Source organism: Pelophylax lessonae (assembly GCF_965119305.1).
Source record: "Pelophylax lessonae genome assembly, chromosome: 4".
Lineage (NCBI taxonomy): Eukaryota > Metazoa > Chordata > Amphibia > Anura > Ranidae > Pelophylax > Pelophylax lessonae.
Window position 1 is genome coordinate 520941742 of NC_138771.1, and position 16710 is coordinate 520958451.

The 16710-nt window shown below is 37.5% G+C and overlaps 1 protein-coding gene across 12 annotated transcripts in view; it reads left to right on the top strand.

Annotated features, from left to right (window-relative positions):
* Window positions 1–16710, top strand: part of BICD1 (BICD cargo adaptor 1) — a 305305-nt gene that overhangs the window by 267325 nt on the left and 21270 nt on the right. For 5 of the 12 annotated variants that reach the window (XM_082256165.1, XM_082256157.1, XM_082256158.1 and 2 more), the window contains exon 7: window positions 6014–6221. In XM_082256165.1, the coding sequence (XP_082112291.1) occupies window positions 6014–6221 (208 nt within the window). Of the gene's footprint in view, window positions 1–6013; window positions 6222–13776; window positions 14868–14932; window positions 15373–16710 lie in introns of those variants that run through there. The other 7 variants (XM_082256160.1, XM_082256164.1, XM_082256162.1 and 4 more) reach the window with 4 other exon arrangements.

Below are 16710 nucleotides of genomic sequence, written 5' to 3' on the forward strand. Positions count from 1 at the left end.
AAAAACACCCCTATATGTTTGTTATGTGTTTCTATTCACACAGCATACCTAAAAAAATATTTCTTACCTTTTACATATTTCCGAGGAGAAAGCTTCATGGTAGATTTAAACATTTCTGCACAATCTGGTCTCTGGTCTCTGACCCAACACAGACTGGGGACACACAGAGCGATCCCTCATTTATATACAGTTAGGGGGGCAGCTTCCAATTCGTTAACCATTTGTTAGAACAGTGTTTCTCAACCTTTTTTTTAGTCAAGGCACCTTTTAAAATTATGCACAATCTCGAGGCACCCCATTCTAAAATGTAACAGAAACCAATAGTTTTACATAATGCAGTGGCATTTACACACATAGAACAATCAACGTTAGAGATTATCTATTTTATACACCTTTGCACACTAGTACTGACTGGTATTCTAGTGTTTCTCCTCTTGCTCAGTTTCCCTCCCTTATTCAGCGAATGTGACCCCAGTGCAGACAGAGAAGGCCAAACAAGAGCATGTGAACTAGTGATTTAAAACCCGCGCTAAGTGAATACAAAGCCAAATATCAATATAAAGGTATGATGCAGCTGCTGTTCACCAAGTAAAAACTTAGACAAAAAATATATATAACAAAAACACAGTGCTTGCAAATAAATGATATAGTGCACAAATACTTATAATTCATAATAAAAGTGCAAAACTAAAATAGTCCAAAGATCATGTGCAAAATAGTGCCAAATAGGACCATAGGTGCAACTTTTGAAGTAAAGTGCTATTAGCGCTAAAACCCAAATTATAGTGCAATATATTAGAAAAATATTAGTGCTTCTGTGAAAAATGCTAAAGTGCTCCAAAGTAATCGCTGGTGCCAGGTGTCTTGATCCCCTTCTGAGACCCTACTCACCAGAACCGATGGACCCCTATTTGGGGTCAGAGGAAGCTTATCACCAAGGGAACTCATCCAAGCTGTCTCACTGTTATGACCCTGGGTAGGTCAAATCAAATGACTGGTATTCTAGTGTTTCTCCTCTCCCTCGGTTTCTCTCCCTCATTCAGCGAATGTGACCTCAGTGCAGACAGAGAAGGCCAAAAAAGAGCATGCTCAGATGCTCAACGTCTTCCTTATACATTTATGACATCATCATTTATTAAAATCCCAACAGCTGGATCACATGGTGCCCAAGGTTGTAAGACTGCACAAATTAAAACCTGTGGCTTTGTGTAACAAAACAAAAGCAGGCGAGATACACCTACCAGCATGCTGACAATTTTGGGCAGTTTGAGGCAATTTTTTGCATTTTTCTAAGGCACCTCTGAGGAGCCCAGAAGGCACCCCAGGGTGTCATGGTGCTCTGGTTGAAAAAGGCTGTGTTAGAACATACATTATTCAAATTCAGTTTTTAACGATTAATGAAGATCTGCCAGCACAGATAGGGTTAATTATGGTACACATTACCCCCCAGCCCCCTTGCATTCCATAAGGATAAATCAGTTTATTATTATTATACAGGATTTATATAGCGCCAACAGTTTGCACAGCGCTTTACAGTGTGGGGGAAGACAGTACAGTTACAGTACAATTCAATACAGGAGGAATCAGAGGGCCCTGCTTGTTAGAGCTTAGGAGTAAAATGTAAAAGTAAGTATAAAGCTAAGCAGCAATTTTAAATATGTTTTAAAGTTATGGTTTGAGAACAACTTCTACCCCATGGGAGATATAGAGTGCATCTTCGATCTGTCAAAATATAAAAAAAAAAAAAAAAGATGTAGCTGGGCTTTAACCACTTCCCGCCCACCCTATAACAGATTGACGGCGGGAATGGGGTTGTATTATCCTGACTGGACGTCATATGATGGCGGCAGGATAATACAGAGCGGCGATCAGTGATGCGAGGTGTCAGCCTGACACCCTGCATCTCCGATCTCGGTAAAGAGCCTCTGACGTAGGCTCTTTACCATGTGATCAGCCGTGTCCAATCACGGCTGGTCACATAGTAAACAGGAACAGCCGTTGATCGGCTTTCCTTAGTTCGTGCCTGACAGGCACGAGTAAAGGAGCGCCGATCGGCGGCTCCCCTGACAGGGGGGGGGGGGTCGGCACTGGTAATCAGATCATTGATTACCAGTGCAGACCCTCGGGGGGGGGGATGCCACTAGAACCACCAGGGATGCCCACCCATGACCCCAGGGATGCCCACCTATGACCCCAGGGATGCCCACTATGGCCACCAGGGATGGCAATCAGGGCTCAGGGAGCCCCCCATTGCCCTCCATATCAGTGCTGCCCACCAGTGCCCTCCCTATTAGTGCTGCCCACCAGTGCCCATCATTGCCAGATTTCAGTGTAGCCCACCAGTGCCCATTATTGCCCACCAGTGCCGCCTATCAGTGCCCATTAGTGCCCGTCAGTGCCGATCAGTGCCGCTCCCATCAGTGCCCATCAGTGCCCACCAGTGCCGCCTATCAGTGCCCATTAGTGCCCATCAGTGCCACCTATCAGTGCCCGTCAGTGCCACCTATCAGTGCCCATCAATGCCGCCTATCAGTGCCGCCTATCAGTGCCCACCAATGCTGCATATCTGTGCTACCTATCAGTGCCACATATCAGTGCCTATCAGTGCCGCCTATCAGTGCCGCCTATCAGTGCCACCCCATCAGTGCCACCCCATCAGTGCCTCCTCATCAGTGCCTGTCAGTGCAGTCTCATCAGTGCTCATCAGTGCAGGAAAAAACTTATTTATTTACAAAATTGTATAACATAAACAAAAAAACTTTTTTTTTTCAAACTTTTCGGTCTTTTTTTATTTGTTTAGCAAAAAGGAAAAAAACCAGAGGTGATCAAATACCACCAAAAGAAAGCTCTATTTGTGGGGGGAAAATGACATAAATTTGGTGTAGGTACATTGTTGCATGACCGCGCAATTGTCATTCAAAATGCAACAGCGCTAAAAGGGGAAAATTGGCCTGAGCAGGAAGGGAGGAAAGTGCCCTGTATTGAAGGTTAGGGGTTAAATGGCAAATAATTTAAATTAATGGTCCTGTGCGCTACTATGTTAAAACAATTAATTATGCTGCTTGCACTAGTTACTCCCTATTCAGTCAGTGTGAATAAATAATGGAATTGCGCAGCACTTATTTATTTCAGCAAATAATTTAATCCAACTGTTCTACAAAGTATATACCGTAGAAATTAATAGGGCTAATGTTTTCTGTTAATACCATATATTTACTAACTTATCCTATGGTACTACAGGCCTTGTTTTCCTGTTTAAGCTTTGCAAGTGTCGCTTTAAAAAAATGTCAGTTCCATGCCCAAGCACCACCCTGGAGGGTATACTTTTTTTTCTGGGTGATTGCTGGAGCCTTTTTTTTTAATGTTTGCTGTACCAGAAAAATTTGGTCTCTGTCCTCTACCTGTAATTGACTCTTCTTAGTACTTAGTACTAATAACTCCTTCAGTGCAGTTTATTGAATTCAGCTCTCTGCTGTCTGTAGATCTTCCTGTTTTCTGCTGCAGCCTGTGCCAGCCAAATATTTCCTGGGACAAAAATCAATGCATTTAAATTAGATTACTTCATCTTGGTAGAATTGATGGTCCAAACAGCTCTATGCCGCTGTGAAAACATCTAAAGTATGGCTGCACAGCTGAACCATTTAAGTGTGCTTTATGTTTGTCTTTGGAGAAACATAAAGGCTACTATGGATTCTTTCCTTCTGAATATGCTGCTTGTCTGGCTACAATGCTGATCTATTGTCGCAGTAACTTGTCACTGAATCACAACAAGTGATTCTGGGAAGATTGATAAATTCCAGCATGGATTTCCTTCTATGAGGAAGTTAGCAAAAACATAGACAAATAAGTGGCTGTGGGTATAGTGTATGCTTGGACTTTGCTAAATCATTTGACACAATTCCCTACTCATGGCTAATACATAGGTTAGTGTCTACAGGTTTAGAAAAATCTGTTTGAAAATGGATAGAAAACTAACTAAAATACTATATAGAGTAGTTGTTAACGATGTATACTCTGAGTCAACTAAGCCTATTTGTGGTGTATCCTGAGGTTCAGTGCTTGGATCCTTACTTTTTAACCTATTTAAAAGTGATGTAGAGTTTGCAGTGGAATAACATCCTTACAGGATGTCTCCAACTTACATGCTGATGTCACTGCACTATTTAATTGGGCAACTATGTGCCGAATGAGGTTTAATGCTTATGAATGTAAAGTTATGCACTTGGTGGCAAAAGTAATGCGCTTGGGGCAAAAAACATGGATGTGTCATACATTCTGGGAGAAGAGATGATGGAGTCAATGGTCAAGAAAGATCTGGATGTAGATCCTTCTTGTAGATCATAGACCTAATAATACCGTAGTATGTAATGCCAAGCTACAGTTTCTAAATCTAGCAAAAGACTTTCTTGTATTAATAGAGTTGTATTAAAAGAGTTCTTGTATTAAAAATACAGAGACAGATATCATTTTTGCCCTTGAATAGATCATTAGTACAACCTAATTTGGAATATGCAGGTCAGGTTTGGGCTGCAGTTTAGAAAAAGGATATTTAAGGCCAGTCATACACGGTTTGAATCTGAACCAGCCAAGATTTGAACCGTTAATGGGCAGGCTGAGTGTACCAATTTGATCGATTGATCAACTTGGTACATTTAGTCTGCCAAATAACGGTGCAATGAACCTTCCGGATTATTTTGTGATTATTGCTAGTGGCTGCTATAGCCACTAGAGTTAATCCTGTCTTCCCATGGCGGGGGCGGCTTTTTTTTTCCCCTTGGGAGCAGACAATTGCTCTGCAGGAGGGTTTCCCCTGTCAGCACTGTCTGTGTTGATGGGGGTATTGTACAAACTTCTTTACTGCAATCACTGATTGCAGGAAAGAAATTTGCACTGTGCGTGGCCTTCCTAAGAACTGGAGAAAGTGCAGAGAAGGACCACCAAATTCATAAGAGACACAGAGAAACTTAGCTATGAGAAAATAATTTGGTGAGTTGAATTCATTGTCTCTTGAGAAGAGGCGATTAAAAGGAGCTATGAACACCATATATAAATCAATATAGTGAATTTGGTGTTAAGTTACTCACTTTCAGATCATTACAGAGGACAAGGGGGCACTCTTTACTTCTGGAGGAAAATAAATTTTGCCTCCACATACAGAAAGGCTTCTTCACAATAAGAGCTGTGAAAATGTGGAAAAAACTCCCTCAGAGAACTCATTCTGCCCAGCTCATTGGATTGTTTTAAAAAGAGCTGAATGAATAAATGCACAAAACATAACTAGATACTAACACTTATAGGTAATTGCCCCAGGAGTAGATGATTATGAGAATATCCAATTATCTATGTGGGGATCAGGAAGGAAAATTCCTTCTCCCAATGAAGCAAATTGGATCATGCTGTGTTGTTTTTTTTTTTTTTTTTTTGCTTTCCTCTGTATCAACCTTAGGTATTGGAAGCTTTCAATTTGTTTAGTTTTTCTATTGGTTGAACTAGACTGAGTTGTTTCTTTTTTCAACTATGTAACTCTGTTGTCACAGGGGCAGTAAGGGGAAAAAATCTCTAATGGAGCACTGGAGATTAGTAAAAAGCTGTCTGGGGTTATGATTTTTCTCAACTCTATCCTAGGTGAAAAAAAGTTTTGGGTGGACAAACTCTTCACAAATATGTTTTGTGAAAAAATTTAAACTAAAACCATCCTTTAAAAAAGAAGGTAAATATTTACCTTTCTGGTGGTCATACAACTGCATCATAAAACGTCACTGCATTGGTGCAAGTATCAGACCGTTTCAGGTGTGTCAAATACCTGCTCACCTAGCAAGCTCTCATTCCTTCCAACGTCTCCTACATTTTTAAAGGACAAAGAAGCCAGTGGGAAGCACCACATACACAATGGGCCATCATGCTTCCTTTGCGGCCTACTAATTTGTCTAGCATTTTTTATTAAATTAGTCAATTTCTATTAGAAATGTACAAATAAAACATTAACATTTTCTCTGTCTTTTTGCTTGACCAGGTGTGATGAGTATGTGACACAACTGGATGAGATGCAGAGACAGCTGGCAGCTGCAGAGGATGAGAAGAAGACTCTGAACTCTCTATTACGGATGGCAATCCAACAGAAACTGGCTCTCACACAGAGGCTGGAAGACCTAGAGTTTGACCATGAGCAATCCTGGCGTTCCAAAGGCAAGGCGGGAAAAAGCAAGATTGGCAGTCCCAAAGTAAGTGCAGCACCACCTACCAGCTCTACACTTCTATACACCTTGACGTATAGGCCCTTAACCCAGCAGTCAAACATGCTGGGCACCAGTGACATTGAAAACAAGAGGTACGAGTCATTCCAACATACTGACCTCACATGAGGTGGCTATTTGCCAAGCTGAAGAAGCTTCACCTTTTGCTTTTACTACCTCACAATTTTGTGATTGTCTCAAGCCTTGTCTTTACAACAAATTTCATTTATCATGCATGGTCATCCAACCTTTTGCATGTTCGTATAATACATGCACTGTTTGTTATCTGCAAGAAAAAAAAAATGAATGGTTCTTAAATTGGAGTAGGGTGACTAAAAAATGGTAAGGAATTCATCATCTACTAATATCAGAAATCCACCGATAGGAAACTATTGGTAAAGTTAAAATTCAGACACAAAATAGTTCATTCTTCACAAGCCACAAAATATATAAATACACTTTGTGAGCACCAAAAGCTTTTGTAAGCCTATATTTGACCTTTTAAAAGTAGTGGTGACATCATCCCTGTGCTTTCCATCGCCAGAGAAGCAGAGGTGTGGGAGGGACTACAGGAAGGTGTGGCTAATAGACCAGTCACCCTGCACAAGGAGAAAGAAAAGCAGTGACTGGTCTATGTTTTAGGATGTTCCTGCAAGAGACAGGGTGCAAAAGATATTTTTTGTTGAATTACTGCACAGATATGGAAGAAATACACAAAGGGCACCAATATTTAAGTAAAAATACACATGACTTTTGTACCTAGACACTATGTATATAGCCTCCAGTTTAGTTTTAATCACCACTATTTAACAGGGTTAGTTTAACAGAGTCAAATACTACATTGGAGCAAACAGTCTCTAGCATTAAAAATATATATATATATATCTATACACACACAATATATAAATGCATGGTCCTCTTCAAGCTGACTCCTGATAAAGTGTTTTTGGATTGTGGGAGGGAACAGGAGCTTCCTGAGAAATCCTATACAACCACAGGAAAATACATACATACTATATGCTTATTTGCATTTAAGATCCACTAGTGAAATTGAGGCTGACCACTAGACCATTTGCTGGTTAGAAATAAAATTCAGAACTCTGTTCTATACATTTTAAGAATGTTTAGGAGCTAGTCTATACTTTTGTTTGTATAATGTATGTTTTATGTTCATATTTTAATGCATCTGGGGAGGGTGTAAGCACAACATCACTTATCACTATATTTAATTATTTTATTAGGTTATTATAAAATATGTAGGAGTTTATGTCACCACTGATTGATTCTAAGCAGATTGTACCTACCAAGAGCCAGAGAGATGCTGGTACCCAAACTATTTTATATAGTACCTACATTTTATTATGTATCCCTTTCACTCACCCTTTCATTATGTATCCCTTTCAATAAAGAATTATGGTTTGAAGGTTAGGTTTTCTATCCAGTGATATATGCCAGGTATATATTAATGTGTTAACAATTTCCATTTATATACCTTTAAAAGTGAAGTACCTTTTTAAAGTGTATACAGTATATAGCCAAAAACCTTATTTTTTACTTAATTGTGGATAGAGTCGGTGAGGGCTAAACTAAACTGTTACTTTGTTTTCTTTCCTTGTACCCATTCGGGCAATTTTCATTCATCTCTTGTTTTGGTAACAGCTGTAAAATTTTGGATTGCTCATTGTTTTCTTTTTCTGTGAACCACATACCCAGGACAAATAGAGAAGGTAGATCTTTAGAGCAGGGACACAGACAGGAAAAAAAACCTTGACAGACATTACAACCATTTGTCAATCCATAAAAAGGTTAATAAAACAGTTGTTTTGGCTTTACATACACTTTAGGGTGAGTAAAAATCTGTTGAGTATGAACCATGAGAGAGGTCTTTTGTCGAAAAGAACCTGGTTACTGAAACTGGTGATCATGAAAGAGATTCAGTAGTTAAATCAGAAGGTGTGAAGTGAGGACAGATGCATAGATAAGTGAACTACATACTGAATGTTTCTCCCTAAAATTGCAAACTTTGTCTAAAGGTCATGGATGCAGGTGGATTGCATTATTCTATGCCAAAGTGATGCTCATGGAAAGCTGATATCCTTTACAAACTTGAAACATCAATTTTCCTGGACTCTGCTACTATGGCACTTTGCTTTAAACAGTATTCAACTAGGATCTGAGTTCCTCTATCATTCCTTCTGAAAATGTGCTTACCAGCAAACCAGCAGTAGGCAAAGTAGGCAAGGTAAAGGCTATATAAAAGATAAACAGTAAAGTGACCCATAGTAAATATTTGGTGGATAGATATGCAGGAATAACTTAAACACCAAATACTTTTTTTGTGCAACTCATGTCAGTCACAAGCATATGTTTATGCATTGGGAGTGCAGACATCCTTGGTGACACCCCTATCTTGGAGGAAACAATCAATGTGTTAAAATAGCTGCCCTGACTGACAAACTGTTCCTTCCAAAGAATTTCTGGCCACAAATCATCTCCTGGAATCCATAAACATTACAATCGTCACTGCATCTGGCCTCAGTTGCAAATTGGCAAAAGTGGGTATCAGTAAAGTAACAGTAAAGTGTTTCTCCACTTTTGAAGTCAAATATTAAAAAACGCTATAAATTTGTTGTGTGTTCCTTTTCACACAGCAAACCTAAAATACATTTTTTTAAAAATATTTTTTACCTTTTCAATGTTTTGTGGAGAAGGTGTCATGGTTGACTGGAAGTATTCTCGGCTAGCTCATGCATGATTTGTCCCAATAGCTATGCTGGGGACTGGCTGAATCCAGTTCCCATTAACATTCAATGGATAAACCAAGATCCTAAACCTTTAACTTTTTGTTAAGATAGGCAGTTCAAATCTAGTACAACTGATAAGGTAATATCTGTTCATACAGTTTAGACTGGGTTAGTCCACAAACAGGCTGGATACGCTGTAATCCGTATGCTGTTCACAGGAAGAGGTGCGCACCCGACTCACCACCACGAATGCTACACATAAAAAAATGATGAAATGGCCACACACACTGCTGCAAACCTTGGTGTTTATTTTTAAAATGCAGATAAAAAGCATCACAGCAAGAACCCAGCAAAGGGGCAGTTAACACGTTTCATGCACTAGAGCGCTTTATCATAATTGTTATGAATAAGCGATCTGGTGCATTAAAAAACGCGTTAACTGTCCCCTTGCTGTGCTCAGGGTGTGATGCTTTTTATCTGAATTTTTATAATAAACACCAAGGTTTGCAGCGGTGTGTGTGTGGCACTTTTATCATTTTTATGTGTACAAACTGGGCAAATTATGGAAAACACAGCTCCCTCATAACAAAATAAACCAGGTAGATTTTTTTCCCTGCTGAAAGTTACAGAAGTTACAGAAAAGATCATCTATAAAGGTAGGCTGCAATGTTTATACATTTTTAAAATTATGCTATATGACATGTAACAAACTTAAAGCAAGTATTATCCCAGTTTTGCTTTCAGAGACTATTCACACCAGTGCTTGCTTAGCATATTACTCGGGCAGGTGAAAAAATGCAAGTTAATGCAGCTAAAATGAATAATGTTTCAATACATTTTAAAAGTCTCCCATTGCTGCGTTTTACGTGCATTGACCTTTAATTTGCCATTTAAGTTAGGTACTTAAAGTCCCTTAAAATAAAGTGTATCAATGCATGGGAAAGGGCCATTTAGCAAAGACCATCAACTCAAGCACTTCTGGCTAAGAACCCAGTCAACACTTTATCTAATCTGTATCTGCGTTGTGTTAAAATCAGGTTGCAGTGGGAAGGGCAAGTTCACACAACTAGTCAAAATATCTTAATAGATAATCAATGGCCATTCCATAATACTAGTGCAAGTGAGCTGTGGTGTTCAAAGTAGCACCATAAAAAGTGGAATTCCAAATACCAATTTTTTTTTCCGATTCCCAACATCAAAAATTAGGGATTGTGTTTGGTATTGTGTTTATAAAATAACATATATTGAAGTTCTTTACACGATAAAGCAGCCTTAAAGACTTGCAGATTTAATAATGCAGAAGGTTAGCCTATCCCAGTTTTCTGGCAAAGGAGTCTTACAAAATACAGTATCATTAAATCTGGGTCATGCCAACTGACGGAGCAGAAAATGTAAATCATAGACAACTTGACTTTGTAATCGGAGGCATCCATAGTGGAGTTCTTCGGTGTCACCATCTTAAGTGAATGCACAGGTGACAAGAATGCAAGTTTTCTTTACAGAAATGGAAGAGCGAAGTATCAGTGAATGTTACTTATTCAAGATAACTGAAAAAAGCAACAATACCAGAGAGAAATCAAGCATGAAAAACGACAGCTTTTCAATTCAGAATTTTCATCTTTCAGATGTTCAAGTCATTATAAAAAGGATTGTGTGAAGCTTACTTTAAGATCAAGGAACCCATTATTCCTTGGAACCATGTGCCAAAATATCAGCCTCAAATTCTGCATATCTTCTAGATAATTTGGAACTCGAACAGGAAGATTATGGTATGGTGCAACTGCTGTTTAGTGATGCTGCAGAATTTATCGTAAAATACTTTTTATATTACAGGGCTCCAATCTAAAGATTGCCTTTGAAAGGAGAATAATAGTCACATGACCTTTTCATTTTTCCTGCTGTAGTTTATATTATTATTATTTTTATTAACTGCCTAAAAATAAGAATTTGTTTAGTTCATAAATTCTTTCTCAAAGTCTTATGTACTTTCCAGATATTTCAAATACAATTTAAGTGGACAATGAAAACTTAAGTTCAAATAATGAACTTTGAAAGTATTGTCAATAATCTTAGGTTTCTTATCAATATTTCAAACAGTATGAACTCAAATCCCAGTGCAAAATATTTAAATGAATGTTTTTGCACATTTTGATGTGGAACCTTTTCAGAATGAGTCATGTAGCCGCAATCAAACAGGAGCTACTCAAAATGAACATCTACGTCAACGGAATATAATTTCTGGCAAAAGTCTAAGAATTCTGAAGATAACACCATGGGAAAATTTTGATGAAGATATGTTCTGTGGTTGATTTGATACATATTGAAAAGAAACAACAATAATGAAGACAACTTGACCTGCAAAATAAGTTATAAAGATATTTGGCAGTGTCTCTCTCAAACATTTTAGTCTACTTACAAATTTTGTTTTGAAGAATAAACAAAAAAAGTACTTGGTTTTATTTAAGTTAATATTTTTCTAATACCATAAATTTAACTTTGTATTTAGAAACTTACACTAGAGGTAGATAGTTTAAATTTCATGCTCTAACAAAATATGTAATTGCATAGTTCTTAGGTACCTTTAGGAAATTTAATATCATAGTTTTGGATATCTATAATGTCCAAATACTTGTTTTTTTCAGTTTTCATTACTTATTTCATAGCTTTTCTGACATATTGTATGTTGCTTCATAAACAATATTTACTTTAAATGAGACAATTTAGGCAGTTTGATAGAAGTTTACACGTTTTATTTGCATCAAGCATGACTGTTACCTATACTTATAAGAAGCATTTAGTCTGAGCTGAATCACTGCTGATAAGACTGCAGCCTACAGGTTAGCTGCACCCATAACTGGGTGAGAATTGTGTATCTTCCAGTACAAAAATGTAAATAATAAATAACAGCTTACCAGTTCTTACATGTGATGGCTGCATTAGTTTTCCTTTTTTCATGTTTTTTTTTCTTTATTTTCACCTTTTGATCCTTCAATACTGTATCTATGGAGAAGTAGCATTGTTACCCTAGGACAGGAAGTGTGTTAGGAGTGCACTTCCCGTCCCCTTTTAATCTAACAGAGAAGTAAACAATGTAAACTAATAAGTTTGCAGTCCAGTTAGAGAGCACAGGAAGTTATCAGCTCCAAGATTACAGACAGCATTAATATTTTATGTTTCCACTTGTCAAAAACATATTGCATAATGCTTTCAATGGTATACTTAACATACCAAAAGGGAGCTAACAAAAGAAGTTCTTTGTTAGGGTTTACTTACCTTTTAAATTGTGAAAAAATGTGAACATTGGCTTAGTATAAAAAAAAGACTGCCTGTACTGGATTTGAAGGGTTTGGATGACTGCTAGCCATTGGAAATATGCCACAGATTTAACTTCTTTTTTCGTGATTCAGATGTAATTTAGTTCAGATGTTTGGAAGCCCATTGCACAGAACATCTAATAGTCTGCCCACATTTCTAATTTGTTTATTATACTAAAACATTTTTTTTCTTTTGAGCATCATTTAGTGTTTGCTTACTAAATATGTGTAGTGCATTACATTTTTCTGCATAGCTTTTAGTATAACTATAGCTAAATGTGATGCAAAGGGGTTGATTTACTAAAACTGAAGAGTGCAATATCTGATGCAGCTCTGCACAGAAACCAATTCCAGTTTTAGTAAATTAACCCCAAAGTGTTTACAGTTTGCAAGCTAATTACTTGCATTCACATGAATATTAGTCATGGGAACATTAGGCTTTATATTTATTAAGCAGACCTCACTTCAGATGGAAGGTGTATTGCTTTTTTTAAACACAGTATAATATGGCATGTGAAAACTATATAATCAAACGTCAGTTATCTAGAACTTAACATTGTACTAGTTTACATTGTTATGGTTGACACTACTAGCTCTATCAAAGTTGGTCTGTTTCAGCCATCAGTGATCTAAATGAGAATACAATAGAAAAATAAGTCATAGCTGATCTAGATACATAGTGGCCATGGGATTTTTTTGAAAAGCTATAAAAATAATTTTAAGGGGCCAATACATAAAACACATCTTGAACCTATGAAATGATGAATACTTTATATTAAATATATTTATGAGTATCCCCAAGACTTGAAATTCAATATAAATGTAGTCATTGACAATACCTTTTAATAGGGAAGAAGGCCCTATTAAACCATTTTGTTTCTTAACTAGATATTTGAATTCTCAAATTTTTTACAATATACTTCATTAGAATATCTTCTGTTAAAGCCTACAAAAAGTATGCACTGGGCTAGTATTCCTCTTGGGAACAAATGTGCAAAATTGGTGCCTCATTTGTTTCCTACTAGATTTTGCCTTTAGTCTTTAAATGTAGAGTATTAGCCGACAACATTTTACTACACAATGTTAATGTAGATCTTCAAAAATCACTGATAAAAAAAACAAAATATCTGCAAAAAAATGATATTCCACAGGTCAGGGAAAGGGTATAGTAAACATTTAGAAAAATATTACACTGAAAGAGCCAAAAAGCATATCCGTGTATGTGTATCTAAATAACAAATATTAAGTTCCCAAAAAATACCAAATCCTGTTTATGAATGGGAACACATAGTGATCAATGGCCACCTGGTAGTCTGTTGGCTTTCCTATATTAAAGAAGCAATTCACATCTACACTTAACTAAATTTGAGCTAAACGATCAAAGGGCAAAGAAAAACACCAGTGTTTCCAAGCATCAGTTAGCAACAGCTACACAACACATCGTCCATCCACCAACCCCAGGTAACACGTTTGCTGTCTTTGCAGCAGTTCCCAGCTCCAGTTGGCAGGAACCCGCTTCACACCTATTGCAGCAAGCTTCCGTTCCAAGCATCACAAGACAGGCCACCACTCAGGGTTCCAACAGCTTCATCATCAGCCAACTCCAGCCCAGAGAAGTCCTCTACACTCCTCTTGCACCAGCTATCAGCCTCAAGGAGCACTGGACAGCTTAATACACAATTCTTTCCTTCGTCTTCCAACCAAAGATTTACATACAGTGAGGAATCTTCTATCTCCCGGCAACAAAGGAACCTCTTCGGTTTAACAGCTTCATCATCGACACCATCGTCACCCAGAACCAGAGATGCTCACTCTCTTTCTGCCACTTCTCTTTGTACCAGGCAAAAAGGTAACAGCTCCCTTCTCGCTGCATCATCTCCCAGATACATGCAGCATCTCCAGACTAACTATCCATTAATTGAATCAAGGCTTCAGGCAACCCGGGTTCTCTCTCCAAGACTTCTGTCTTACCCTAGTTACACAGAACACATTGCCCTCAGTGAATCATTGCTTATTCCAGAGTCAAATCAGTAAGTTAAAAAAAAACATATATATTGATATATATATGTATATATCTTGGTTTTACTGGTTACTGGCAGATGAGTCAACCGTAACAATCAACCTTAAAATACTGGGGCAGAAACATATTATCTAATGTTGGTGGATGTTCTGTGCAATTGACCTTCAAATTGTATATAACATGCAGGAGTTAAAGTTTGAAGAACAAAAAGTATAGGAAGTATAGAACATAGCACAAACTGAGGGTTCAGCTTATTTCTAGAGAACAGCTCAGAGCATGGGGTTTCAGGAGACATGATGACAATTTGATGGAAGTTTGTTTTATAACACAAATATAAAGCACAGTTTGAATAGTCCTGTTTTTGTTGTGTTGGTTTTCCAAAGTGGCCTTTTTTTTACTAATCACTAATAATGTATGGAGTAACAATGGGTGCTTTGGTGTTATAATGCTGTGACTAACAGTATGTTTTGCAGGAAGAAGTCATTATTTTTAAAATTGCTAGAAGATCGTGTTTTGTTTCATTAAAATAGTTTTAGCATGAAGAAACATTGGGCCTTCTACAGCCTATAACATTTTTTATGACAAAAAATACATTTTTTTTGGCTCATTTTTCTTGACTAGGCAGATGTATGGTATGGGTATGTGAATATGGAGCAATGCCAACATCATTACTTGAGGCCTCTTCATGACTATATTTAGTGACATGACCTCATTTTTTCAGTACACCTATCAACGTCAGTACATTTCCTCTATAATATCCAGCCATCTTACCAGAATGTATCCTTTTTTGTAAGCACATTGACATTCTGTTTTCCTTCTCAATATACTCTGACAGCTGTTCTCATGTAAGACCTAAGCCAATTCAACTAGGCAGCCTAATGTGTTGTAAAACACAAGGCAACTACTCCTATGGATTCTGTAGGCTTCTGCTTGACTCAATTTTTTATTCATAGATTTGAATTGCTTGTTTCCATCTTTGGGTAAACAATGTTCATTAAAAAAAAAAGACTTGCACTGTTTTAGACTAACGCTAATGCTAAAGAAAATAAATAACTGTACATATATAACATATAAATTGCACATATAAGAAGAAAATGTATTTTCAGGGTCTAACCTCAATGACGCTAAGACTGTTAGTAAAATTGTGTACACTTTTATTTTATGCAAAATTCTTTACAGTTGTCTATGTTTCATGTTATAATTTAAATTTATAAAAAAAAAAATAAAAATACAACAACCTTTGTGTACATATATAGTATTGCTGGTTTCCTTTGTAGGTGACTTTAATGATATTTCTGTTGATGTGGTATGGTGGAAATACTATTAGATTTTATGGAGCAAGGCAAAAAGATTTACTTTTTTGGACTTAAATGTTGCCACTATTGGTTTAATCCTTAATAATTTATATCTACATTCCACAAGATAATTTAATTTTAAGGAGATGTCAATTTATTTTCCACAGTATATGACATCTCAATAAAAGGGGTTAGGACATTTTTTTTCTAATGATCTGTTTGTGCAGGGACATAAAGAATAAAACTCACTATATATGAATGTTTTTTGCGGTAAGGAGACACATGCAGGCACCTTCTAAGTTTTCCAGATTGCTTTCAAAGTGATTAGGGTCTATGATCTCTGATGGTCTGGAGCCTGATGCTGCCCTTGACAATCAATAATGATGAAGCCTTAGCAGCCAATAGAGGCTTTTGGCATTGAACTGGTGCTAGCTAGGTTAGGGGAGTGGCTTGGCTCAGGATCTGAGCAGAAGTGAAGGTTTAGGTCATGGGTGCTCAACCTCTGGCCCTCAGCTGTTGCGAAACTACAAGTCCCATCATGCCTCTGCACTTGGGAGTCATGCTTGTAACTAATAGCCTTGTAATGCCTCACGAGACTTGTAGTTTTGTAACAGCTGGAGGGCCACAGGTTGAACACCCATTATTTAGGTGGACAGGGAGACCATTATTGGGAGGAAGGGGGGGTCCCATGTGCACCAAAACTGATCTGAAAGGTCTAAAACTTCCTTGTGTCAGCATTAGGTGCCAGCTGTAAAGCTGCATTACTTATTTAAAGGGTAACTCCACTTTGGTGGAGAAAAAATAGCAAATAAAGAAAAAACGGAATAGCGTATACAATTGTGACACAAATCATATTGTAATTGAATGTGATTAGAAATTTCCTTTCCTTTTCAATCTGTAGCTGTTGTAATTTTCTGAAAATGCAATGCAATATGGCTACCGGGAGCTGTTCTGTATACAGTGTACTGACCACTCCCCAGAAACATAATTTACTGCTTTTGTAATTGGCTCACCAATTTTCCCAGAAGTCTGCCTAAGATACAAGTTGGATTTCTGGCATCCCCTGCAACAAAAATGACATTTTTGGTGAGAGACTCCCAAAAG